At 40.2% G+C, this 26,164-nt stretch overlaps 1 protein-coding gene across 10 annotated transcripts in view; it reads right to left on the bottom strand.

Annotated features, from left to right (window-relative positions):
* Positions 1 to 26,164, bottom strand: part of PTPRM (protein tyrosine phosphatase receptor type M) — an 840,314-nt gene that overhangs the window by 261,145 nt on the left and 553,005 nt on the right. For all 10 annotated transcript variants that reach the window (XM_058438632.1, XM_058438634.1, XM_058438633.1 and 7 more), the window contains one exon: positions 9,110 to 9,242. In XM_058438632.1, coding sequence (XP_058294615.1) covers positions 9,110 to 9,242 — 133 coding nt within the window. The remainder of the gene's footprint in view (positions 1 to 9,109; positions 9,243 to 26,164) is intronic.

Raw genomic sequence — 26,164 nt, 5'->3', positions numbered from 1 at the left:
CCGTCTCTACTAAAAATACAAAAATTAGCTGGGCGTGGTGGTGTGCACCTATAGTCCCAGCTACTTGGGAGGCTGAGACAGAAGAATCACTTGAACCCGGGAGGCAGAGGTTGCAGTGAGCTCAGATTACGCCATTGCACTCCAGCCTGGCAACAGAAAGAAACCCCAAAAAAAAAAAAAAAAAAAAAGAAAAAGAGAGGTGAGGCATAAGAAAAAGAGGAAGAAAAAAGGAAATATGGGAAATATGGAGGGAAAAAGGAAATAAAGAGATAAATAGGTAAAGAAGGGTAAAGAAAAGAGGGGTAGGGAGGAATGGAATGAAAATAAATAATGAATGAAAAATAAAGATAGGAATCACATTATGGGTAGAAAAAGAGATAAAGGGCACATGACAAGTGGGGAGAAACAGTTGTAATGATGGGGACCGAAGACCAGGGATGCACACAGCTGTGACAGAGCAACAGTTTGTCCTGGGGCTTGACTAGAACAGAACCATAAATGGAGGGAGACTCAGAAAAGGAGTAGATGCATGTATCTATACTGGGATATTAACTTGCCCTGAAATATTGCTGTTGCCAACGGTTTTACCTTCATCCTTGATATTCCTTCTTCTCACTCTACAAAAACTCTGAGGAGCCTCCTCCAAACCTATGGCTTTAGCTCCAGAAATGTTGATGACTTTCAGACAATGGAAATTATTATTTCTAATCCACAGTAGCATATTCAACCTCCCAGTGAACATCTCCACTTAATTTTAAAGGAGTATTGAACTTAAAATGTGCAAAGCTGGGATTGCTGGCAAGCTGGCCGAATAGGAACAGCTCCGGTCTGCAGCTCCCAGCGAGATCAACGCAGAAGGTAGGTGATCTCTGCATTTCCAACTGAGGTACATGGTTCATCAAACTGGGACTGGTTGAACAGTGGGTGCAGCCCATGGAGGGCAAGCCAAAGCAGGGTGGGGTGTCATCTCACCCAGGAAGTGCAAGGGGTTGGGGAATTTCCTCCCCTACCCAAGGGAAGCCATGAGGGACTGAGCCTGAGGAACCCTGCACTCCAGCTCAGATACTGCGCTTTTCCCACGGTCTTCACAACCCACAGACCAGGAGATCCCCTCCGGCGCCTAACCCCACCAGGGCCCTGGGTTTCAAGCACAAAACAAGATGGCTGTTTGCACAGACACCAAACTAGCTGCAGGAGTTTTTTTTTTTTCCCATACCCCAGTGGCTCCTGGAACGCCAGTGAGACAGAATCGTTCACTCCTCTGGAAAGGGGTGCTGAAACCAGGGAACCAAGTGGTCTGGCTCAGCGGGTCCCACCCTCATGGAGCCCAGCAAACTTAGATCCATTGGCTTGAAATTCTTGCAGCCAGCACAGCAGTAGTCTGAGATTGACCTGGGATGCCCCAGCTTGGTGGGGGGAGGGGTGCCTGCCATTGCTGAGGCTTGAGTAGGCGGTTTTCCCCTCATAGTGTAAACAAAGCCACCAAGGAGTTTGAACTGGGTAGAGTCCACTGCAGCTCAGCAAGGACACTGTGGCCAGACTGCCAGATTTCTCCTTCCTGAGCAGGGCATCTCTGAAAAAAAAGGCAGCAGCCCCAGTCAGAGACTTGCAGATAAAACCCCCACCTCCCTGGGACAAAGCACCTGGGGGAAAGGGCGGCTGCAGGTGCAGCTTCAGCAGACTTAAACGTCCCTACCTGGCAGCTCTAAAGAGAACAGCAGATCTACCAACACTGTTCAAGCTCTGATAAGGGACAGAGTGCCTCCTCAAGTGGGTCTCTGACCCCCATGTATCCTGACTAGGAGACACCTCCCAGTAGGGGCTGACAGACACTTCATACAGGAGAGCTCTGAGTGGCATCTGGTGGTTGCCCCTCTGGTATGAAGCTTCCAGAGGAAGGAACAGGCAGCAATCTTTACTGGTCTGCTGCCTCCACTGGTGATACCCAGGCAAACAAGGTCTGGAGTAGACCTCCAGAAAACTAGAGCAGACCTGCAACAGAGGGGCCAGACTGTTAGAAGGAAAACTAACAAACAGAAAGGAATAGCACATCCACTCAAAGACCCCATCTGGTCACCAACATCAAAGACCAAAGGTAGATAAATCCATAAAGATGGGGAGAAACCAGCACAAAAAGCCTGAAAATTCCAAAACCAGAACGCCTCTTCTCCTCCAAAGGATTGTAATTCCTCATCAGCAAGGGAACAAAATTGACTGGAGAATGAGTTGATTAATTGACAGAAGTAGGCTTCACAAGGTGGGTAATAACAAACTCCTCCGAGCTAAAGAAGCATGCTCTAACCCAATGCAAGGAAGCTAAGAACCTCGAGAAAAGGTTAGACGAATTGCTAACTAGAATAATCAGGTTAGATAAGAACGTAAATGACCTGATGGAGCTGAAAAACACAGCACGAGAACTTTGTGAAGCATACACAAGTGTCAATAGCCGAATCGATCAAGCAGAAAAAAGGATGTCAGAGACTGAAGATCAACTTAATGAAATAAAATGAGAAGACAAGATTAGAGAAAAAAAAAGAATAAAAAGGAACTAACAAAGCCTCCAAGAAATATGGGACTATGTGAAAAGACCAAATCTACGTCGTCTGATTGGTGTACCTGAAAGTGATGAGGAGAATGGAACCAAGTTGGAAAACACTCTTGAGGATATTATCCAGGAGAAATTCCCCAATCTAGCAAGACAGGCCAACATTCAATCTCAGGAAATACAGAGAACGCCACAAAGATACTCCTCGAGAAGAGCAACCCCAAGACATAATCGTCAGACTCACCAAGGTTGAAATGAAGGAAAAAATGTTAAGGGCAGCCAGAGAGAAAGGTCAGATAACTCACAAGGGAAGCCCCTCAGACTAACAGTAAATATCTCTGCAGAAACCCTACAAGTCAGAAGAGAGTGGGGCCCAATATTCAACATTCTTAAAGAAAAGAATTTTCAACCCGGAATTTCATATCCTGCCAAACTAAGTTTCATAAGTGAAGGAGAAATAAAATACTTTACAGACAAGCAAATGCTGAGAGATTTTGTCACCACCAGGCCTGCCTTACAAGAGCTCCTGAAGGAAGCACTAAACCTGAAAAGGAACAACCGGTACCAGTCACTGCAAAAACATACCAAATTGTAAAGACCATCAAAACTATGAAGAAATTACATCAACTAATGGGCAAAATAACCAGCTATCATCATAATGACAGGATCAAATTCACATATAACAATATTAACCTTAAATGTAAATGGGCTAAATGCCCCAATTAAAAGACACAGACTGGCAAATTGGACAAAGAGTCAAGACCCATCAGTGCGCTGTATTCAGGAGACCCATCTCATGTGCAAAGATGAACATGGGCTCAAAATAAACAGGTGGAGAATATTTACCAAGCAAATGGAAAGCAAAAAAAATCAGGAGTTACAATCCTAGTCTCTGATAAAACAGACTTTAAACCAACAAAGATCAAAAGAGACAAAGAAGGGCACTACATAATGGTGAAGGGATCAATGCAACAAGAAGAGCTAACTATCCTAAATATAAATGCCCCCAACAGAGGAGCATCCAGATTCATAAAGTTCTTAGAGACCTACAAAGAGACTTAGATTCCCACATAATAATAGTGGGAGACTTTAACACCCCACTGTCAATATTAGACAGATCAATGAGACAGAAAATTAACAAGGATATTCAGGACTTGAACTCAGCTCTGGAAAAAGTGGACCTAAGAGACATCCACGGAACTCTCCACCCCAAATCAACAGAATATGCATTCTTCTCTTCACCTCATCACACTTATTTTAAAATTGACCACAAAATTTGAAGTAAAACTCTCCTCAGCAGATGCAAAAGAATGGAAATCATAACAAACAGTCTCTCAGACCATAGTGCAATCAAATTAGAACTCAGGATTAAGAAACTCAATCAAATCAGCACAACTACATGGAAACTGAACAACCTGCTCATGAATGACTACTGGGTAAATAATGAAATGAAGGCAGAAATAAAGATGTTCTTTGAAACCAATGAGAATGAAGACACAACGTACCAGAATCTCTGGGACACATTTAAAGCAGTGTGTAGTGGGAAATTTATAGCGCTAAAGGCCCACAAGAGAAAGCAGGAAAGATTGAAAATTGATACCCTAACATCAAAATGAAAAGAACTAGAGAAGTAAGAACAAACAAATTCAAAAGCTAGCAGAATACAAGAGATAACTATGATCAGAGCACAACTGAAGGACATATAGACACAAAAAACCCTTCAAAAAAAATCAATAAATCCAGGAACTGGTTTTCTGAAAAGATCAACAAAATAGATAGATCACTAGCGAGACTAATAAAGAAGAAAAGAAAGAAGATCAAATAGATGTGTAATAAAAAAAGATATAGGGGATATCACCACTGATCTCACAGAAATACAAATTACCATCAGAGAATACTATAAACACCTCTATGCAGATAAACTGGAAAATCTAGAAGAAATGAATAAATTCCTGGACACATACACCCTCCCAAGTCTAAACCAGGAAGAAGTCAAATCCCGGAACAGACCGATAACAAGTTCTGAAATTGAGGCAGTAATTAATAGCCTACCAACCAAAAAAGGTCCAGGACCAGATGAATTCACAGCTGAATTTTACCAGAAGTACAAAGAGGAGCTGGTACCATTCCTTCTCAAACTATTCCAAACAATAGAAAAAGAGACAATAATTCCTAACTCATTTTATGAGGCCAACATCATCCTGATACCAAAACCTGGCAGAGATACAACAAAAAAAGAAAATTTCAGGCCAATATCCTTGATGAATTTTGATGTGAAAATTCTCAGTAAAATACTGGCAAACCGAATCCAGCAGCACATTAAAAAGCTTATCCACCACAATGAAGTCAGTTTCATCCCTGGGATGCAAGGCTGGTTCAACATACACAAACCAATAAATGTAATCCATCACATAAACAGAACCAATGACAAAAACCATATGATTATCTCAATAGATGCAGAAAAGGTCTTCGACAAAATTCAACAGCCCTCCATGCTAAAAACTCTGAATAAGCAAGGTATTGGGGGAACATAACCCAAAATAATAAGAGCTATTTATGAGAAACCCACAGCCAATATCATAGTGAATGGGCAAAAGCTGGAAGCATTCCCTTTAAAAACTGGCACAAGACAAGGATGTCCTCTCTCACTCACTCCTATTCAACATAGTATTGGAAGTTTTGGCCAGAGCAATCAGGCAAGAGAAAGAAATAAAGGGTATTCAAATAGGAAGAGAGGAAGTCAAATTGTCTCTGTTTGCAGAAGACATGATTGTATATTTAGAAAACCCCATCATCTCAGCCCAAAATCTCCTTAAGCTGATAAGCAACTTCAGCAAAGTCTCAGGATACAAAATCAATGCAAAAATAACAAGCATTCCTATACACCAATAACAGACAAACAGAGAGCCAAATCATGAGTGAACTCCCATTCACAACTGCTGTAGAGAGAATAAAATACCTAGGAATACAACTTACAAGGGATGTGAAGGACCTCTTCAAGGAGAACTACAAACTACTGCTCAAGGAAATAAGAGAGGACACAAACAACTGGAAAAACATTCTATGCTCATGGATAGGAAGAATTAAGATTGTGAAAATGGCCAGACTGCCCAAAGTAATTTATCGATTCAATGCTATCTCCATCAAGCTACCATTGACGTTCTTCACAGACTTGGAAAAAACTACTTTAAACTTCATATGGAACCAAAAAGAGCCCACATAGCCAAGATAATCCTAAGTAAAAAGAACAAAACTGGAGGCATCATGCTACCTGACTTCAAACTATACTACAAAGCTACAGTAACCAAAACAGTATGGTACTGGTATCAAAACAGATATATAGACCAACGGAACAGAACAGAGGCCTCAGAAATAACACCACACATCTACAACCATCTGATCTTTGCCAAACCTGACAAAAACAAGCAATGGGGAAAAGATTCCCTATTTAATAAATGGTGTTGGGAATAGCTAGCCATATGCAGAAAACTGAAACTGGACCCCTTCCTTACACCTTATACTAAAATCAACTCAAGTTGGATTAAAGACTTAAACATAAGACCTAAAACCACAAAAATCCTAGAAGAAAACCTAGGCAATACCATTCAGAGCATAGGCATAGACAAAGATTTCATGTCTAAAACACCAAAAGCAATGGTAACAAAAGCCAAAATTGACAAATGAGATCTAATTAAACTAAAGAGCTTCTGCACTGCAAAAGAAACTATCATCAGAGTGAACAGACAGCCTCAAGAATGGGAGAAAATTTTTGCAATCTATCCATCTGACAAAGGGCTAATATCCAGAACCTACAAAGAACTTAAACAAATTTACAAGAAAAAAAAAAACAACTCCATCAAAAAATGGGCAAAGGATATGAACAGACACTTCTCAAAAGAAGATGTTTATGCAGCCAACCAACATATAAAAAAATCCTCATCATCACCGGTCATTACAGAAATGCAAATGAAAACCACAATGAGATACCATATTATGCCAGTTAGAATAATGATCATTAAAAGTCGGGAAGGCCAGGCATGGTGGCTCACGCCTGTAATCCCAGCACTTTGGGAGGCCAAGGCAGGTAGATCACAAGATTGGGAGTTTGAGACCAGCCTGACCAACATGGAGAAACCCTGTCTCTACTAAAAATACAAAAATTAGCCAGGCATGGTGGCGTGCACCTGTAATTCCAGCTACTGAGGCAGAATAATTGCTTGAACCTGGGAGGGGGAGGTTGTGGTGAGCTGAGATCATGCCATTGCACTCCAGCCTGGGCAAAAAGAGCAAACAACTTCATCTCAAAAAAAAAAAAAAAAAAAAGAAAGAAAAAAAAAGTCAGGAAACAACAGATGCTTGAGAAGATGTAGAGAAATAGGAACACTTTTACACTGTTGGTGGGACTGTAAATTAGTTCAACCATTGTGGAAGACAGTGTGGCCATTCCTCAAGGACCTAGAACTACAAATACTATTTGATCCAACAATCCCATTACTGGGTATATACCCAAAGGATTATAAATCATTCTACCATAAAGATACATGTATACATATGTTTATTGTGGCACTATTCGCAATAGCAAAGACTTGGAACCAACCTAAATGTCCATCAATTGATAAAGAAAATAGACTGGATAAAGAAAATGTGGCACATATGCACCATGGAATACTATGCAGCCATAATAAAGGATGAGTTCATGCCCTTTTCAGGGACATGGATGAAGCTGGAAACCATCATTCTCAGCAAACTATCACAAGAACAGAAAAGCAAACACTGCATGTTCTCATATGTGGGAGTTGAACAATAACAATGCATGGACACAGGGAGGGGAACATCACACCCTGGGGCCTGTCGGGGGGTAGGGGGGGAAGGAAGGGATAGCATTAGGAGAAATACCTAATATAGGTGATGGGATGATGGGTACAGCAAACCACCGTGGCACGTGTATACCTGTGTAACAAAACGGCTCGTTCTGCACATGTACCTCAGAACTTAAAGCATAATAAAGAAAAACAAAAAAAAATGTGCAAAGCTGAACTCCCCATTTTTACTGCCCCCCCGCCCATTTTCTAGTTCCTATGTTCCACATTTTGGTGAATAGAAATATCTCCACTAACTTGCTCAAACCAGGAACTACTCTAAGTTCTTTCTATATTGTCCCTTCTCTCTCCAAATGGCTACTAAAATTTAACCCTTAACTGTTTCTAAAGTTGCTCTTTCTCTTCATTCTACTGGTTTTCCTGATTCGAGCTCTCTCCCCTCCTCACTGTGTCCAATCCTAACGTTAGAGTTATATTCCTAAAAATTAGATCATGTTACTACCTGCTCAAAGGCCGTCAACAGTCTCAGGCCCAAGGTCAACCTCCTTCCATGACCAGATCAGAGTTTCTAGTCATCACTCTACCAACCTCTCCACTTTTACCTTCTCCCATCCATGAATTCACTCTCACTGCATGACTATAACTGTTTTGAAACAATAGAGAAAAGGACAAGATCCACATATTCCCTCAACTTGGGAATCTTTATGCCATCAATTCTTAGTATCTATATTTTTATATTGATTTTTACATAAATCTAAGATTTTATTATTAAGCAAGTTTTTGCTTGTTTCCACAAAACAAGACACTACATAGTTTTCAAGTATGGGAGGTGAGGATCACTTATTATGGCCGTATCTGTTTTTCTCTCCCCCAGACTATCCCTTGGCTCTTGTAACACACAACTTTGTTTGTTTGTTTTTGGAGACAGGGTTTTGCCCTGTTGCCCAGGCTGGAGTGCCATGGAGTGATCATAGCTCAAAGTGATCCTCCCATCTCAGCCTCACCAGTAGCTGAGACTACAGGTGTGTGCCACCACGCCCAGCAAATTTTTATATTTATTGTAGAGACAGGGTTTTGTCATGTTGCCCAGGCTGGTCTCGAACTCCTGGGCTAAAGTGATCAAATGATTCACCTGCCTCCACCTCCCAAAGTGCGGGGATTACAGGCATGAGCCACGGTGCCCAGCCACACCACTTGCTCTGTGATTTGTTCTAATACGAGGTGTTCCTGCGCTGCATTTTTCTGTTGGGCTGTTCTTGTGGGTTCTCTTTCTAATGGATGTTGTGCTGATTACCTTCCCTAGCATGGTGCCTACATATAACACAGGCCCCATAAAATCTGTCATCATCATCATCCTCACTATAATAAAAAGTAAAGTCTTCTTATATCTTTGTGATTACCAAATGTCTTAGTATGTTGGAAATCAGTACTAAACATTTCCTGGTGAATAAGTGGCTTCTAAGATTTTACAGAGCTTTATCTGCCACTGTGTGGGAAGACAGAGGATGCTTATGTTATTCTGGCATGATATGCTTTACATATTCACACAGAATCATAGCCATTTACTCTAAATTTTTGTCCCATAACCTTCCATGCCAAATGATGAAAAATGTTAACAATCACAGAGTCATAGATGTGTCTGGGTTATCAAAGCCAGTTCAGTAACTGAGTATTTTCACACACACAAAACATTCCAGCAAACAATAGGATATAACTGTATCTTTGGCAACAGCTAGGAGCTCACCTTTTCTTCATTACCAACACAACTCCAAGAAATATAATAACGAACAGCAAGATGCCCGCAATGACTCCAGCAATTTTAACTGTATGGTCTGTCTGTTTCTCGGGTTCTGGGACTGGTTTTGGAGTGGCAGCTCCTGAAGATGAAAGGAAATGAAAAAGGAGAGACAGTAGGTAAGAGAGAATAAAGATGTCACATTTAAAAAAATTTCGCTGCATTTAACAGAATAATAAGACTTATCAGAGCCAGCAGACAGACAAGCTTTGATTTTTTAAACAGCTTTCATATGCACTGAAAGGAGCGTAATTGTTCACATTGTTCTTCAGTACTTTACTAAACCATAGCATAAGCAGGATAGCACACCCATGCCTGACCCTTTTCTAAGAGACTCTTCTCAAACATTTTTTTTAGAAAACTATTATTTTATTATCTCTATTGGCTCCTGCTCTTTCTGCCATTTAAAAACTTAACTAACACCACAATAGCTATCCCTAAGCCTTTATCCAAATTTGATTTGCTGGAACATTTTCCTCAATTATTTTTCATAAACGGAGCAGTAATTCCATAACATATTAGTCCAAACACCTGGAAAACTGAGATAAGCTCATTTACCATGCATTTTTACCAGCAATTGTTTTTTAACACAATAGAGTTTTTCCCCCCTGCCTTTGGAAATCTAAATCTAGGTCACATCTGGTAGGCAAAAGACTCCTTCTAAGCAATTTATTCACAAAGTGGAAGTGGCTGATGATCATACCACTGGCACCCATATTTAAAATCTGTTTAAATGAGATAACCACGGTCTTACAGTGGTGGTGGCTGTCTTAGCTCCCCTTTCTCATGTCTAAAACATGAGACATGTTTGTCCTGTTTACCGTATAATGTAATGGAATGTCAAATCCATGTCTGATGAAATACACGTTTCCTCTGCTAAGTGCATTCAGGATGAAAAATATTAGGAATGTAATGCTCAATTCCCTAAAAAGACTCCTTTTTAAAAGGGCTTGTACTTTTAAAATCAGAATGTGATGATGCTCTGAGTCACACCACCCTTACTAGGTGACAGGTCATTCCGAATGGAGGAACTTTATGTCCAAATTTTCCTCCTTAGAATTTTCTTTTTGTGTTGGTAACAATGTAATTAAATTGGAGTGTTTGTAAACCAGCTCTTTCCACTCTGTCATGAGGTTTTCCACTCCTGCGTCACCTGACTCACGAAAACCTTAGCTGTCACTGTGTCTGAGCCCTTGTGCGGGGCAGACCAAGACTAGGAGGACAAACTCCAAAATGAGTCATCACTGAGAAAGAGGGAGTGCCAGATATCACCTTCCATCTGTTTTTTTGTGTCCTTTGGGAACATGTAAATGATGTTTCTTTCCAAAGTTATTCCTGGTGAGATTTTATACATGAGGCCCTGCATTCTGAACATGGCTGTAGTCATTAGACTGACCCCAGGAAGTGAGTCAAGGTCAGGGAAGAAGCAAGTTGGAAGATCATCAGTGTTTCCATGACAAAGCATATCCCAATCATTTGAGAGCCGCAACAGCAGCAGCCATGATGCAAAAAACCCTTCTGAAGAAGCCTCTACAGGTCAATTTTATTTCTGACAATGTCAAGAATAAGTCCTGCTATTTTGTTTCAATGAATATCCCTCAAACTAGTTGTCCAGTTCAATCTTTAAGGTATTAATGTTAATTATCCTTTATGGTAATTACATCTGAAATACACCACTCCAATATTCTATTGGAACATATCACCAGGTGGTTGACTGGCAGGAAACTGTCACATTAAACAAATTGTTAAGAAAAACCTAAAGACAAAATGTGTATGTGGATAAACAAATTTTTTTTAAGTTAAAAAAGCAATTCATACAAAAAGAAGTAACATTTGAAGTTCACAAAACTGAAAAAAGTCTGTTTTTCCATTTTGATTTTGTGTCCAATTAAAACAAATTTTTAAAATAAAATCAAATTGGTTTTATTCTTCCAAATGTTGACATACTGGAAGCCATTCCATTTATCTCACTAGTTATAGATAGCTGGCTCTCCATGTATATTTCCTAAATAGATGAGTTAAGGTATGTTTTGTAACTAAGTTATGTCAGTAAATGCAACACTTGGGAAAAATGTTTAGAAAAACTTATTTAGCTTAAGACATTTTAATATAAAAATAGCACACATGTAATGCATACATTGTGAACACTCAGTAGAGGAGGGTCTGGCTCTGTGGGAACTGATGAATGACTCTATTCTGCTTTGGGCCAAGGAGGGGTGGTTACCTGCAGCCTTTCATCCCCTTTAGGAAGCAGCATGCACATTGCTATGCAGCCTATGGAAGCTCAGTATTACCATTTCTTAGCACTGACTTTTAACTCATTTCACATTGCAGGTCAAGGGAATGAAATGTTCTATCCTGGCCTGACACAGTTGCAACGTGATGATGATAGCAACCATGCTAAATGGGACAATGACTCAGAAAAGGTGGGAGGGCTGCCTGGGACTGGCCATCCGGTTGAGTCGGGTGTTTGGGTTTAGGACTCTGCAGAAGCATCAGTGTAAACACAAACAGCCCTTGGATAACCTGACGGGTGGGTGTCACTGACTCCAGGCCCCTTGCCCAGGAAGTTCCTGCTTTCCTGCCTGTGCCCTGTCCCTCTATCCCTGCCTGCAATGAACGTCTTTAGGCTCTCCTTAAATAGGATGCTCCTCTCTCCTCTTTTATTGCTTTGGGAACATGTGGTTCTGGTTATGACCTGTCAGCGGGCCTTGGACAGGGGATATTTTTGACAGAGCATGGTTGCAACTGATGGTTGTTTATTTTTCCTCACCCAAATCTATGAATTTAACAGTATAATTTCTAAACTGCTTGGCAAAAGAGTTGTTTTCATTCTATTTCCCCCTCAGTCTTGTCAGGTTTCTCACGGTATAAACTTTTCTTTTTTTCGTATAAATTTTAATTGCTTATTAAAAGGCATTTTCTCTTCTTGTGTGTATTCTGTTAGGACAGCGGTGTGCATTTAGTTCCTTTTGAAGAGAACAAACTTGCATGTGTCCATTTGTCAGTGGGTATTATCTAGGCCTGATACTGTATCGTATTCATTACACTGGTGAATAAGCTAAATATTACAGGGAGATTAAAAGACTGCTAAAATCATAGAGCATAATCCTCACAGATGCCCAGTCTACTGACTCCTAGTGATAACGCTGGTTATTATTTTTATAATGGCCAAGAAAATAAAAAAGAGTGGTATTCCAGTCAAATTGCATTAAGATTTCAGTTATAACATCTAGTATGTAAAAGAGAAAAAAAAACTCAAAAGAAATAGAATGATTATCCAATGCAGTATTTAGCTGGTTTTCAACTTGGCAGAAAACAATCCGCTTTGGCCCAGTGTTCAACGTTAAATTAAACAACAGCAGCAAGCCAGGCCGAGAACACAATGTACTCAGCCACTGGCTTCAGGTCTGGGCCCAATTTTGACTACTGAACTAGCTGCACAAATTTTCCCAGAAGATCCAAGGGTACAAGCCTGGAAGGCCACGAAGGCTGTCAGTGATGCCCAGAGCTACTGACCATGCTGCCCAAGCATGGGCTGGTTTCACCCAGAGTGAACGGGAAGCCTTCCCAAAGGGAGGGGAGTGGCAGGGTTAGGAAGGGCCGCAGGGACAGCTCCGCTGCAGAACTTTGCACGGTGGTGACTAGTACGAGGTTGACCTTGAACGTGGAGGAAAAAAATCCAGCAATATTCTTCATTTATTCAACAAGCGTTTATTGAGTAAAACTGCTTCCCAAGTACTGTTTAAGGAATACAGTGGTGAGAAGATGGACAAAACAAAAACTTCTGACCTCATGGAACTTAAATCCTTGTGGGGAAGACAGGCACCAAGGTAAACCAATATTGTAGGCAGTGTCTGGCTAGGCTAGCTGTAAAGAAAAATCAAGGGGAGTGGGCTGCGGGGTGAAGGCAAGGCAGCTGTTAGGATGGGGGATTGGAGAAGGAATTACTGAGAAAATAACATTCAAGCAGAGACCTGAAAGAGGAAAGGGAGTGGGAGAGGCTGACATCCAGGGAGGCGGAAAAGGGAAAAGGTGCAAGCGAGACTGAAATACTGAGTGTGACTGGAGTGTGGTGAACTGTGGAGAAGGTGAAGCATAATTTTAGGGTGGGGACACCTCCTTAGATAGCTGGAAGGGACTCTCTCTGCTTGAGAAGCCTTGGGAGGATTGTGAGCAGAGGAGGAACTTGATCTGGCTTATATTCAACAACACTATCCCGGCAGCCATGTGTACTGCAGGCTGTAGTGGGCCACGGTGGAGACAGGGACCTCAGTTATGAGGCTATTATGAAGATGCAGGGAAGACACTCATGGCTTGGAGTGAGAAGATAGCAGTGCAGGTGGCAAGATGCCGTCAAACTTGAGACAGCTGTGATGGTCCAGCCATCAGTTTGGCCGATGAACTGGATGTCGAGTGTGTTGGGTTAACAACCAGATTTCTGGGAGGAGTCACTGGAGAGACGCAGCTGCTACTAACTGCCAGGGCGAGACTGCCTGAGGAGCAGGTTTGGAGGGGTGGGTGGGCAGACCAAGAGTTCAGTTTTGGACCAATGAGGTTTGAGATATTAGACATCCAAAAGAGATAGCAAGAAGGCAGTTGGATGGATATACAGAGGAGAGAAATGGGTGTAGAACATAAATTTGAGGTTGTCATAAAAAAGATGGTGATTACAGTCATGAGTCGGCCGGGGGACACTTAGGAAGCGAACAACGGAAACAATGGCGGGTCAAGGAGGATGGAACTCAGCCATGTGGAGGAGGACGTCCAGGCGAATACAGACACAGGGAGCATCCGCACGGAGCAGCCAGAGAGGAAGAAAGTGATCACGAAACAGTCTTTTTTTTCCTTAAGATGGGAGAAATGACAGCATCTCTGAATGCGAATGCTAATGATACTATAGAGAGGGGAAGTTGATGATGCGGGAGGGAAAGAAGCTGCCTGCTGGACGGAAGCCCTTGCAGAGGCGGGAGGTGGGACCAGCGCGCAGAACCAGGAGGGCTGATGTTTCACCCAGAGGAATGGCAGAGAGCCATGCACGCAGCAATGCACAGGCTCTCGGCGGAGCAGATGTGCTGGTCTAGGAGCTGAGCATTTGAAAGGTCTCTTTTGATGGCTTCATTTTCCCAGGGAAAAAGGAATCAAGAAGATGAGGGGAGACTTAGTACCAGAATGGAGGTGTGAGAAATCTTAGGCCAAAAAGTGTTGAAGTTGCCTAGAAGAGGAAGGGAGGGATGTCCCAGGCTGGGCATGGGTGGGGTCTGCTGGTAGCCAACCAGGAGTTCCAAGGACACAGAAGATAGCGATGGAAGGGGGCTAAGGCATGAGAGAGAAGGGGAAGGTGGGCCAGTGAGAGCAATCCTGATGGTCTCGAGCCAACAGTGAGGTTGGGAAGTGGGGCTGTGGCTGTATCCAAGAGCATGCAGAGCCCTGGGCCGTCTCTTCACTCCTCCTAGTTAGGATGAAGAAGGGGAAGAAGAGGAAAAAAAAAAGGTCGGGGGTGATCTCTACTCAGGCTTACATTGGGGAGGGGAGTGACCAGTGTTCAGATCAGAGATACAGAAGCATCCCTGTGACACTCAGACGTTCCCTCTAAATATAAGGGATGCAGCTGTGAACGTGGGCTAGCACTGTCCTGTTCATATGTGTAGCTAATGTTGGCTTCCACAGCCTCCGAATTAGCAGCCCCTTATTTAGTACCTTTTGTGCTCAAGGTACTGGAACAAGGCTCTGCAGGGGAATTAGAGTTGAGCATGTGCCTCTTCTTTCAGGGAGTCGACCACAGTAAATAAGACAAGAAGCCTTAAGTGTCACAGGTGAGCTACAGAGTCCAGCTGGGGAAGAGTGGAAGGGATGAGGGAGGGCTCCTTATCAGAGGCTGCAATAATGAATGGGCTGGAAGCGCCTGGAAGGTTTCAACGCTGGGTGGGAAGAGTGCCTCATAAGCCAGAACAAAGGGGCCTCTGGAGTCACATACTAGCTTCAAGGGCAGGGTCTGGAGCAGGGGCTGGGGGTGACTGGGAAGAGGATTTTGAACTGAGGCTTTATGGTGGGATGGGTGTTGCTCACTAGGTAGGATAGCCCAGACTAAATTTAACAAATAAGGAACCACAGAAAATAACAGGGCAGTACCTTGAGAACAATTGGGCAGCAATACACAGGCTCACTGAAGAAGGGAAGGGAAGGAAGTCGGGGAGCCATGGGAAGGCTACTGCCCCACCCAGGCCTGGAGCCTCCCCTACCTGAACTGCAAGGGTGGCTGGAATGAGCAGGACACAAGAGACTCACAGAGGCACAGTCAGCTGTGTACAGGTGACAACACCCACAATGGCTCTAGGACTACATGGCCAGCTGGGGCTGTGTGTTGGGTTCAATGTCTGAATTGAACCTGAGCAACAAACTACCCCATTCACACCACATGCAAAAGGTTTCAGTGGCAAACCAGATACCACAAGGCCACTCTTGGTATTTGGGGGAGAAAGAAAGAAAAAAGGGGCTAAGGACAGTAACAATGGGAACTGCTGAAAAGAAAAGCTGAGGAGGCTGAAAAACCTTAAGAGATGAGACAGGGAGAAGAGCTAAAAGTAGAAAATAAAATGGAAGCAGTGGAAATATGTAAAAATATTGTTCCTTCAAGTGCGTTTCAAAGAGCACTGGTCCCAAAAGATAATCTAAAATTTAAATTCAGTACTCCATCACTTTGTGCTAGCATTTTAATGACTTTTATGGAATACTCGATTTTAATTAATTTTCCTTTTGTGTGTGTGTGAACCTATGCCGAGGTAAATTTCTATACTTTTTCTTAAAAACAGCAACATCCTTGTTTTAAAGATCATTGTGAGACAGTTCATTCAGGTCTTGTTGCCCAGAGAATTAAAATCCTCTGCAGTCTTGTTTAGTTTTTTTTCAGCTGCTCCTTCTTCACATTATACATAATCGCAAAACACCTTCTAGATTTTTCATGTAAATTACATATCATTGTTTTTCTTCCTGGGAATGCGAAGTCAATCACTATTCCTGGAATAATCTACAGTCACATTTTGTGTATTCTTTGTAACCTGATTATGCTCTTGAATTTATAACTCTTCTTCTGTCCCTAATTTCCAGTGTAGGGCAAACAGAGCATATACAATGTACAAGTAATAATCAGAAACATAATTTTTCACATAAAACTGAGATACTGGATTGTTTGATATATATCTTCTCTAAAAAATCAATCTATTTTTTTATTTTTGTTCTAATTTCATGACAGTTACTGCTCTCATTTATTGACTGGCTCACGCCCTGTGGAGAAGATGATCTATCAAAGCCTTATCAGTTATCATCTGGACACTAAAAGTCCAAGAGAATTATTACTGCTCTTACTATTTTGATGAAATAGTTTTATTTTTTCCATTTGAATTTCTCAAATCATTATCAAGTAATAAAAAAGGGAAACAAACTGTCAATAATAAGTTATCAACTGTGTGCAACTTTCACATAAAGTGAATAATCAAGAAAGGAAGTGGGGGTGGCTGCTTCCGAAACAGATGATTCTTGAAGATGATGTAGTTCAGAATGGAAGTTTCCAACCATTTGCTTGAAACTAAACTTTGAAGGCATTAAAATGGAAACCTACTGTCTCTCAAAATTTCTTCCAGATTTGTATTTTAGGTCGTGGTCTAGACCTCGTGTTTACCTTTTAACATTTTTTCCTGTGGGAGAAAGGATCACCACAGCTTCCTACACAAAGTAGTTGTTGTTTGCAAAAACCCCTTAGAGCTTTTCCTGCTGTCTGAAATTTGTCATTCATCATCTCATCAAAAAGTAAGTATACCTAGTCTATTCTGTATGCTTGCTAGAAGTATCAGTATTTCTGAGGCTCAAAAAATGTAGAGCCTAGCAAATTGCATGAGACGTGTGACATGACCTTCACAGGGCCTAAGAACTAAACACACAAAAGATGGCCTTTTAGAATTGTGATGAGGACTCACAGGGTCTTAGGAGAGAGTGGAAGTCATGTACTCTCCAGACTCTCATTTAGTAAACACACAATATTTCCTCAAACAATAAATGGCTCTAATAAATATGGCTTATATTTATTGTGGCGTTCTGTTTATTATATTCTAAAACAGAGGGTCTCCAATTATAGGAAGTTTAAAACTCAGGCTGGGTGAAGAATCGTTTGGAGAGCTTTGAAACATGCAGATGGCTGGCTTCCCCGTGGATTCTGGATCAAAGGTCTGAGGTAGGACCCAGGAATCTATGTAACACCTTTGGGGATTCCCTACACAACATGGAGAAAAACCCAACTCTAGAACCATGGGTCCAAAGTACGAGTAGGGAAGTGTTTCAGACTATGGCAAAATGAGAAAAAAAATGTAATTGTGTTGTTTTCCTTAAAACATCTCCTAATATAATAATATCTTACTTTCTCAGCGATCCAATTTCCATCATTGATTGCACTATTTGAAAAGATCCTTTTATACAATGAAGAGGCAAATGTGGTGGAATCAAATCCTAATTTATGACTAGCCCCAGTATGTAGAGATCGGAAGACACTCTGAATTGTAAAGGAATTTAAAGTATATTGATCAACTGCCTGGGTGCTACTAAATAAGATAGGAAGGAAGAAAGCTCATCTTTTTGAAGACCTACTTTATATGCTGGGTACCTTATATAATTTTTCTTTAATATTATACCATGAAGTATAATTAATATAATTTTACAAATGAGGAAACTGAAGCAACAGAAGCCATCAAGATAAACAGCTTGTCCTAAGTCAGTGAAAGAGAAGGAATAGTGCTATACTCTGAACCCAGGGTGTCTGACTGTGAAGCCGACTCCTATTTCATTGCACTACAGCATCCCCCAATATAATACAGAAAACTTGAGTGATTATTGCTCATGCTATGGAATACAAGACTCAAGTCAAAAGTGATCTTGGTTAGTTGTAAAGAGGAGGGCCTAACAAAAGAATGAAAAAGAAAAGTACAGAACAATGCAATAAGGAACTAACAATTCTGAAAGAAAAACAAGAGGAGAAAGCACTTCCTGGCCAAAGTGCAAAAAAGAAAGATCTGGTAATATGATCAATACAATTCTGAAATGTACGAGAGTAACGGCATGCACATAATCCTGGAGCATGATATATTAGTCATCATGTGGATGAGGAAAAGGAATCAAAGAAAAGAAACACAAATGGTCGACGAGGTAAAAAAGAAGGACTATGAAGAAGGGGAAAAGGAACTAGCGTCACTTAATCTAATGCAGGAGAAGGCAAACAGGTGCCCTGCCACCGGAGCTTCCCAAGAGTAAAGACCATTTCTTACCACCTTTGCTGTCTAGTGATTAGCAGTCTCTTTCACACGGTGGGCACTTGACAAGTCTTTACTGAACGGATATTGTAAAAGACACAGGAAGCACTTGTAAAGAGAATAATAACCATGAGTGGTCTGTGTATAGATGGAGAAAAATATTTTTGAACATATAAGTGCAAAAGCAAGAGTTCAAGTTTGTACAGAGAAAGGCTGAGACAGGCTTTCCCCTGTCTATGCACAACGTAGTCAGTATTCAGTAAAAGAGCAAGTACATGAATTTTGGTTGTATTCAGTCCATAAAACTGGAATAAATTACAAAGGAGGTTTATTCCACCCTTGGGTTAAAGAATAGTCATCTGATACTAGAGAGGTCAGTTATTACTGTCCTTCCCAATCTCTAACAAGTCTAAAAATGTTACTTATTTTTTTCTTTATTCTCACTGCCATCTATTTCTCTTCTGGATTTTTATACCTGACTCCCAAGTAGACACCTTAGCCAGTGTCTTTGACATAGTGCAGCCATATGGATCTTCCTAAATAATAGCTCCAATCAAGTCACTCTTTCATTTAAAAAAAAATCAAATCCAAGAGCTTCTAAAGATTATTTCAAAAGGCCTTCCATGAGCTAACTCCAACCCCCTTTCCTAATATTATGCCACCCTCCTTTCTGAAATACACCAAATGGAAATGCCCAATTTCCCCAAACCCTCAATATTTCCTTTCCCAAGGCCTTTGCTCCTGCTGCATAGGAGCTTTCCCTACTCAATTTGTGTAGGTTCAAATCCTATCCATCTTCAAAGGCCACACATTCCAACTACTGCTCCTAATTGCTTTGCAGAAAAGTATTCTCTCTCCTGCTGAACTCCTAGAGCACCTTGCTTCTCCCCTCTTGCACAGAACTTACTATTTTCAAACTTGAGTTCAGTTATTTTGGTAAATCTTTATGTCATACGCTAAACATAAATTCCTTGAGACAAAAGTAGTCTTACTCATCTTTGTGGCTCTCACATGACCTGGCTCATATCTTATGTGTCCACAGTGCATGTGAGAGCATGTTTGCTGAATCAAAGATCTCTCGTGGTAAAGCTCACTTTAATTTTCCTGTCTTTCTCATTTGTACTCTTTTTTTTTTTCTATTTAAAGTCCTCAGACATTGGGCAATCGGCATGATGGGAAACAAAAAGAAGGAAAAAGTAGAAGTGAAAAGTAAAGACAACAAGAAGTCTTACTTCATGGTCTTTCCTCCACAGATTTCCAGTATTTAGAGAGGGGTTTATTAAGAAGAGAGGCATCTTTGACTGCCTTTGGATGATCTTACATGAGCAAAAAGACAACACGCTAAGAAAGAAGGAAGATGTTTGAACATGAGCTCCACTGAGGATGCCAAGAGATGGCCAGGAAGAAAAGAAGGGTTTTTCTTAGTATGGTGATGACAGATGAAAGTCTACTGTGGTTTGAATGTCCTCTGCAAAATTCATGTTGCAAATTCAGTTGCCATTGTAACAGTCAGTATTAAGAGGTGGAGCCCTTAAGAGATGATTAAGTCATGAGGTCAGAGTTTTCATGAATGGATTAATGTCATTATTATGGAAGTGGGTTTCTGATAAAAGGATGAGTTTGGTCTGATTTCTCCTCTCTGTCTCTCTTGCTTGCTTCTGCCTTCTGTCATGAGATGACCCTACCAGATACCAGCACAATGCTCTTGGATTTCCCAGCTTCCAGAACCCATGAGTCAAATAAACTTTTATTGTTTATAAATGACCTGATTTGTGGTATTCTGTTACAGCTGCAGAAAACAGACTAAGACAAAATCCTTACCAGAAAATTTGCTGGAAAAACTTTCATCAATGACAAAAAGAGACTAACAGAAAGTAAGAGCATGGAAATAAATACTAGTGGCAAAACGTTCTATCTTCAGCACTCAACACTGTGAAATATATATCCATCAATGACTAGAACGTTAACTGGGTACATATCAGAGAGACACAAAGTGAGTATCTGTCAAGAATAAAGTGTTATAAACTCAATACTTGCAATGATTAAATAGATATAGGTCATTTGTCATGATTGTATATGGAGTTTGTTTTAGAAGTCTTTAAACTAGCCAAAATTTCTGCTGTATATTAATTACAATGGTCTGGGGCTCTTCAGAAAGTAAAAAAACAGAGAAATGTCTAATAAGATAATGCTAGTAGGATTCAAACTATTAAAAGTAATTTTATTTTAAAAAATGGCTATTGTAGTCCTATGATCCTACCATGGGAGCATTTTCGGACTTCGTTACTCATAGAAGTAAGGCAGAAATGTAAATAATTCCCTTTGTTAAGTCCCTAAACTGGCTAAAAGACACATGCAACTCACTTTGATGTGGTCTTTACCTATGTGCACATGTGTGCATTTGTACATAAACGTATACCAATATCTAAAGAAATTATTCAAAGACATATAAGGAGAGCTCACTGAATTGGTACTACAATCACAAAGACTTTTGTTTATCATGTTTACTGTGAAGAGGTATTACATAAAATCGTGAGTAAAAAATACCAAATTAAATCACTGTAAGGACAACACCTACACAAAATCTCAGACAAAAGGTGGTATGCCAGTATGTGTTTTGACCAAGAGCTCCAACTTGAATAAACTGTTATAATTAATAATAAGCCATAATTAATAACTGCATCATTAGCAACACCAATAAGTAAATTACACATATTAAACTGAACATCAATTACACTGCTCAAGTGAGGCATTGCTTGGATATTTACTAGACTAAATGGAAAAGCTCATCAGAGATACTGATCGATATGCTAAGCAGATGCCATTTATTAACTCCTAGGCAGCTGCCAAGTTTATTTTCAAACATTGTTTCTCAGAGATAGTTAGTTATTCCTCTAAACAGAAAAACAGCATGTTGAAGAAAATTCATGGCTAAGACCTACTTCTAAGTAAGACTTCTCATTCCCTTACAAATAGCTTTATATTTGTCTACTTTCATACCTAGTGTCTGAAAAGGTTATTACATAAGATATATATAATCCATATAATAGAGTTCTATTAAAGTGCATCCCCTCATGCTCTCTTGAGAACTGATGCTGTTGAAGGATAAACACAAAGAAAGGCATCTTCATTTAAACTAAGGACACTGAGGGACAAAGGAAACTCAAATGGCCAAGAAAGGGAGCCTGGTGTCCTATTCAGTGTGCTGAGTGGCAGGGAAGTACAAAATAGGTTATGCTCTGTTTTGGGCTACTACTGCTTGAAATAAAATAGCTGTATTTGAAAATGCAGTAACTTTTTTCATCAGCATCACCAAGAGCAGCATTGGTTATCATTGCCAACAGCAAGGTAACAGCCTGGGTCATGCTGATGCTGCTTATATCCCAAAGACAGGAAAGTGGAAAATATCATCAGTGGGAGACTCATCACAGGTCTTCACATGTGATAGAATAATAATAATGTCCCTTTCTTGCTTCGGTGCTCCTAGAGACCACAGCATCCACATGGTGTTCATGTAAATAATACCGTACATACTATCAAGAAATCCATTCATTTTCCCAGAAGTTCAATTTTGAATGTCTCCGAAGAGCTGCAGTGTCAACTTGGGACTGGCAGTGGCCTGGATTAATTACCGAGTCATCTTGAAAGCCTCATGGACCATAAAACAATCCTATATTAGAGTAACAACAACAAAGCCACATGAGAAGCACCAGCAACTGCTATTTCCACTGCCTTCCCTTGGAGCCAGGTTTGTGCTCTACTCTATGTGCATTTTTGCACTCGACGTCTCATCACTAACCATGAGGTAAAGAAATAGTATTCTCCCTGTTTTACAGATATGGAAGCTGAGATGTTGAGAGATCAGGAGATTTCCCCAAGAAGCCTGGACTTGAACTCACTACTTGCTGTGTGCATGCTTTCTAAACTGTGTGCGTTGGGTTCCAGAGTTCCTGTGTGAATTTCCCTTTTAAAATCACAGTTAGGGAACTGTTAAGTCCAGATTCCTATCTAACACATTAGAAAACTGCCAATGAAGTAGGCCATGTGGGTTTGAAAATGATCTGGAGTCTACCCCTGAGGTACACTTTCCTATCATCTGTACCATTAGGGGAAGGAGAGAGAACAAATTCCAGCAGGAAGCTCAGCTTTATCCTAGGTGGCCCACTGCAAGCTTGACGTTTTTATTAAGACTTTCGATCTTTAAGACTTTTGATCGTTCTAATAAAGCATGCAAATGTTGCATTTCATTCCTCAATACATCAATTTTTGACAAAAAAGTTTTTGCATTATTTATCATCAAGGAAAGTGATGCTCCCAGAAGATGCACCATGCTTAGCCTTGCGGTTTCATGGAGCCCGGGCTTTCCAGCCAGCAAGCATTTGAGATGGGACAGCAGCTGGACAACGGCCCTCACTCAACAGTTCCACCATGGAAAGCGACCTCTCCTTCCCTTTTCCTAAGGACAACCTCCCCAGACAGAGAGAGGTTATTTCAAGAATATAGGGTAGCTAAGCTGGAAAAGCCATGACTTGAGAAATAATCAGAAATGAAAGCCAAATCCAAGATCCTTTCACATTAAAAACAACAATGGCAATTCTAAAAGTAGCAAAGTAGTATGTGCATCTTGCAGACTGGGGAGGCAGGTGATATGTTTAACATGATAGAAACCTAGAAGACTATTTTTAAAAGACTTTGGGCCTCACTCTCAGCCCATTGGAGACATGGAAGAACACATTTCACACTGATACTGCTGAAAGGCCAAATGAGGCGCATCTCCTCTAAGGACTGTGCTTTTTCTCTTTTCATTCGCCAGCCTGACTTCTCCCTTGATTTTTTGACAAGGTTGGTGAAAGTATTTAAAACAAGAATCCTTTCTTCAAAAAGGGGTATCATTTATTCTAAATCAATTCTTGATACTTTCTTGATCTGTTGCCTCCTCTACATCCTGCTGTCTTATGATGATGAAGGAAATTCTGACTTCCTTTCCATTCTGAATGGATCTAATATACTGGAACACAACCATAAATATTTTCAAAGAACTCTCACAAATACTAGGTATTTTATAATAATAGTAATCTAAAAGTGTTTATGTACAAGAGAGCCTAAATCCAAAGTCAACCACAACGTTAATCACACAGCAGTACAACACAGCCGTTTGCCTACAGATGCTAAGGGACATCACTGGCATCTTTAGACTTAAAACTGTTAGACTGAATTTTGATTCCTTATATTTTAAATTATAGTAATAATTTCCTAAGATAAATAAATGGATGAAAATCAAAATATCACAATTGGTATCTATCAACAGTACAGCCAGGGAACAGCAACTATGTGTCTTAGTTCCATGCTAGTCACCGGAGTAAAGAGAAAGAACTAGTGACACAGATATTGTCATTCAGCTTTGATAAATACTTAAAAAACATTCAGGCCTTTCTCATTTTTATTAATATCAAGAATGAACTGGTTTAATTTTATATAAAAATTGAAATAATATATTTCCTTATCAAAAAGTCAAGAACAATTTCACTATCAATATAAAATCTTTCATGCAAAAATCTTCAAGTGTTTTTTAAACTGAAAGTACGTTCTTTTTCACAGTATTTTGTATCTTTTACCAAACTCTTGGCTAATTTTAAACTCAAAACTTTCTTTTCAGTATTCTTTTTGGATATGCATAATACACCAAATTAACGTCAAAATTAAAAGGTAGGTTTCCTGAAATATAAAATTTCGATATATGCCATTCAAGCCAGAAAGCTCTATGCCTTAAGCAAACAAAAGACAGTATAAAATATTGTTTTGGTTTCCTTTATCACACTGCTGATAGAAAGGAAAACCACAAATAGTATCAACAAATTAAATTGTTTTTATACACTGAAAATCTTTTACATGGAAATTCTGAAGTTTACATAATACAAATGGAAAATAATACTATTTCAGTGCAATATACAGATTTTAAAATATATTGTTTCTGAAATCAAATACTTGACATTTGACTCAGTATTCCATTCCAAAAAATGACAAGAAAAAAGGAACAGCATCCCCCATGGCATGCCTGTATCCTCTCACCATTTTCTTGTAACTATACTGTTTTATAGATGAAACTGCCACAGCAAAATGACAAATATAACACATAAAAGAACAAAACGGGCAATACATCAACAGTGACACTATAGTCCATTAAAATGCAGTCAGCTGGTATTGCAGAAAGAATAAAATTTTACCCTCACTTTACATTCTTTCTAGCCAGAAAGGAAATTTCAGAATCCTCAAGCAGTCCTTGAAAGAGATGCTGAAAATCTCAAAAATCTCAAATTCTCCTCACACCAACCCTCTATATTAACTTCCGTAGCCGAAACACATAGCACTGATAGCCCCCTCTGCCATTTAATATGAAATGCCCACAACAGTGTATGTGAATTGTTAATCATCTATATTTACAGAATACTGCATTTGACAAAAAGTAAGATACCTAGTTAGTGGGAAAATGGTGGTTTTAAGTTAGCCACTACTTTTAATCAGTTGGTTATCTGCTTAAATGAAGAGTTTAGCCATTTTTTATTTATAAAGAAATCTAAAGGAGGCATTTTATTCCCTTAATTTTTATCCAAATTTCTCTCAAAAGGTTAAATTGAAGCTTCTGACACTGAAAATGACTCCGGTATCATATAGATAGTATGTTTTCAAGTGCAACTGAGTATACGTTAACTTAGTTCGTTACCCACTTACCACTATTACAAATAGTTCAAGATGCTGGTAAGCTTATGGAAGTGGAGCATTTATTGAACTGTTTATGTTGGTCTTAACAAAGGCACTAGATATAAGTTCCTGTAGAGCAAAGAGCATACCCTACACTTCCATGAATGTTCCTCCTCTCTTATGTAGAGCTCATGGTAGGGCCAGCTCTCCTAGGGGGTGAAAGCTCATCGATGGAAACAATGAATGATTGAATGAATGAATGAATGAATGAATGATTGCTTCTCTAGTAGTAGAGGATAGTGCTCACAGGACAGCTCCCTAAAGCTACATATTTCAGGGACAGAAAGCTGCAACTGTGGTTTTTGTCAGAGCTAAACTGTATGCACTGTCTGAAGGGAGGCTAACTGGAGGGGGTCTATGTAGCTCTTGGTCCAGTTGCCCCTCCTGAAACCCCATTCACCCTGACTGCAGTCACAGGTGGAAGTGCCACTGTGGCAGGGATGTTATTTTTTAAAAAAAGCAGTGTGAAAATTTGTTCACCCTTCAAGGGAATTTTATCTTTTACAAATAACTTCATTCCATCAAAAAAAAATACAGCCGGACTCTGAGTCCAAGCACTGAGTGGCAGGCTGAGGAAAGTTTAAAAATATATAAAATATGGCCCCTGGAAGGGATTCTAAGCATTCCTTTGATATGGCTGACTCTGTCCCTTAAGTTCCCTAGCGTGTGCTCCTCCATGCTGACTGCAGCTGATCCATTCCCCATGACCAGTACTTACTGTATTAATTCCTGGCTTTTACCTCTTCTGTTCACATCTATTTACACTGTTCTTTTTTTTTCCAGTGTGTTGGACAGTCTTCCATTTCTTATAGTTTTACTTTTAGTCTTTTGGCCTTTTTCATCTCTTCTCCAATGTTTCTAGTGTGGCTGGAGTATACAGAACAAAACTGATCCTTTCTGTCCCTCCTAAAACACTTCAATTACTTCCCACTGCTCCTGGGATCAAGAT

The sequence above is a fragment of the Hylobates moloch genome, unplaced genomic scaffold (genome assembly GCF_009828535.3).
Source record: "Hylobates moloch isolate HMO894 unplaced genomic scaffold, HMol_V3 SCAFFOLD_5, whole genome shotgun sequence".
In the NCBI taxonomy this organism is placed as follows: Eukaryota; Metazoa; Chordata; class Mammalia; order Primates; family Hylobatidae; genus Hylobates; species Hylobates moloch.
The sequence above is the reverse complement of the archived record's forward strand: the minus strand, read 5'-3'. Positions and strand labels throughout refer to the sequence as shown.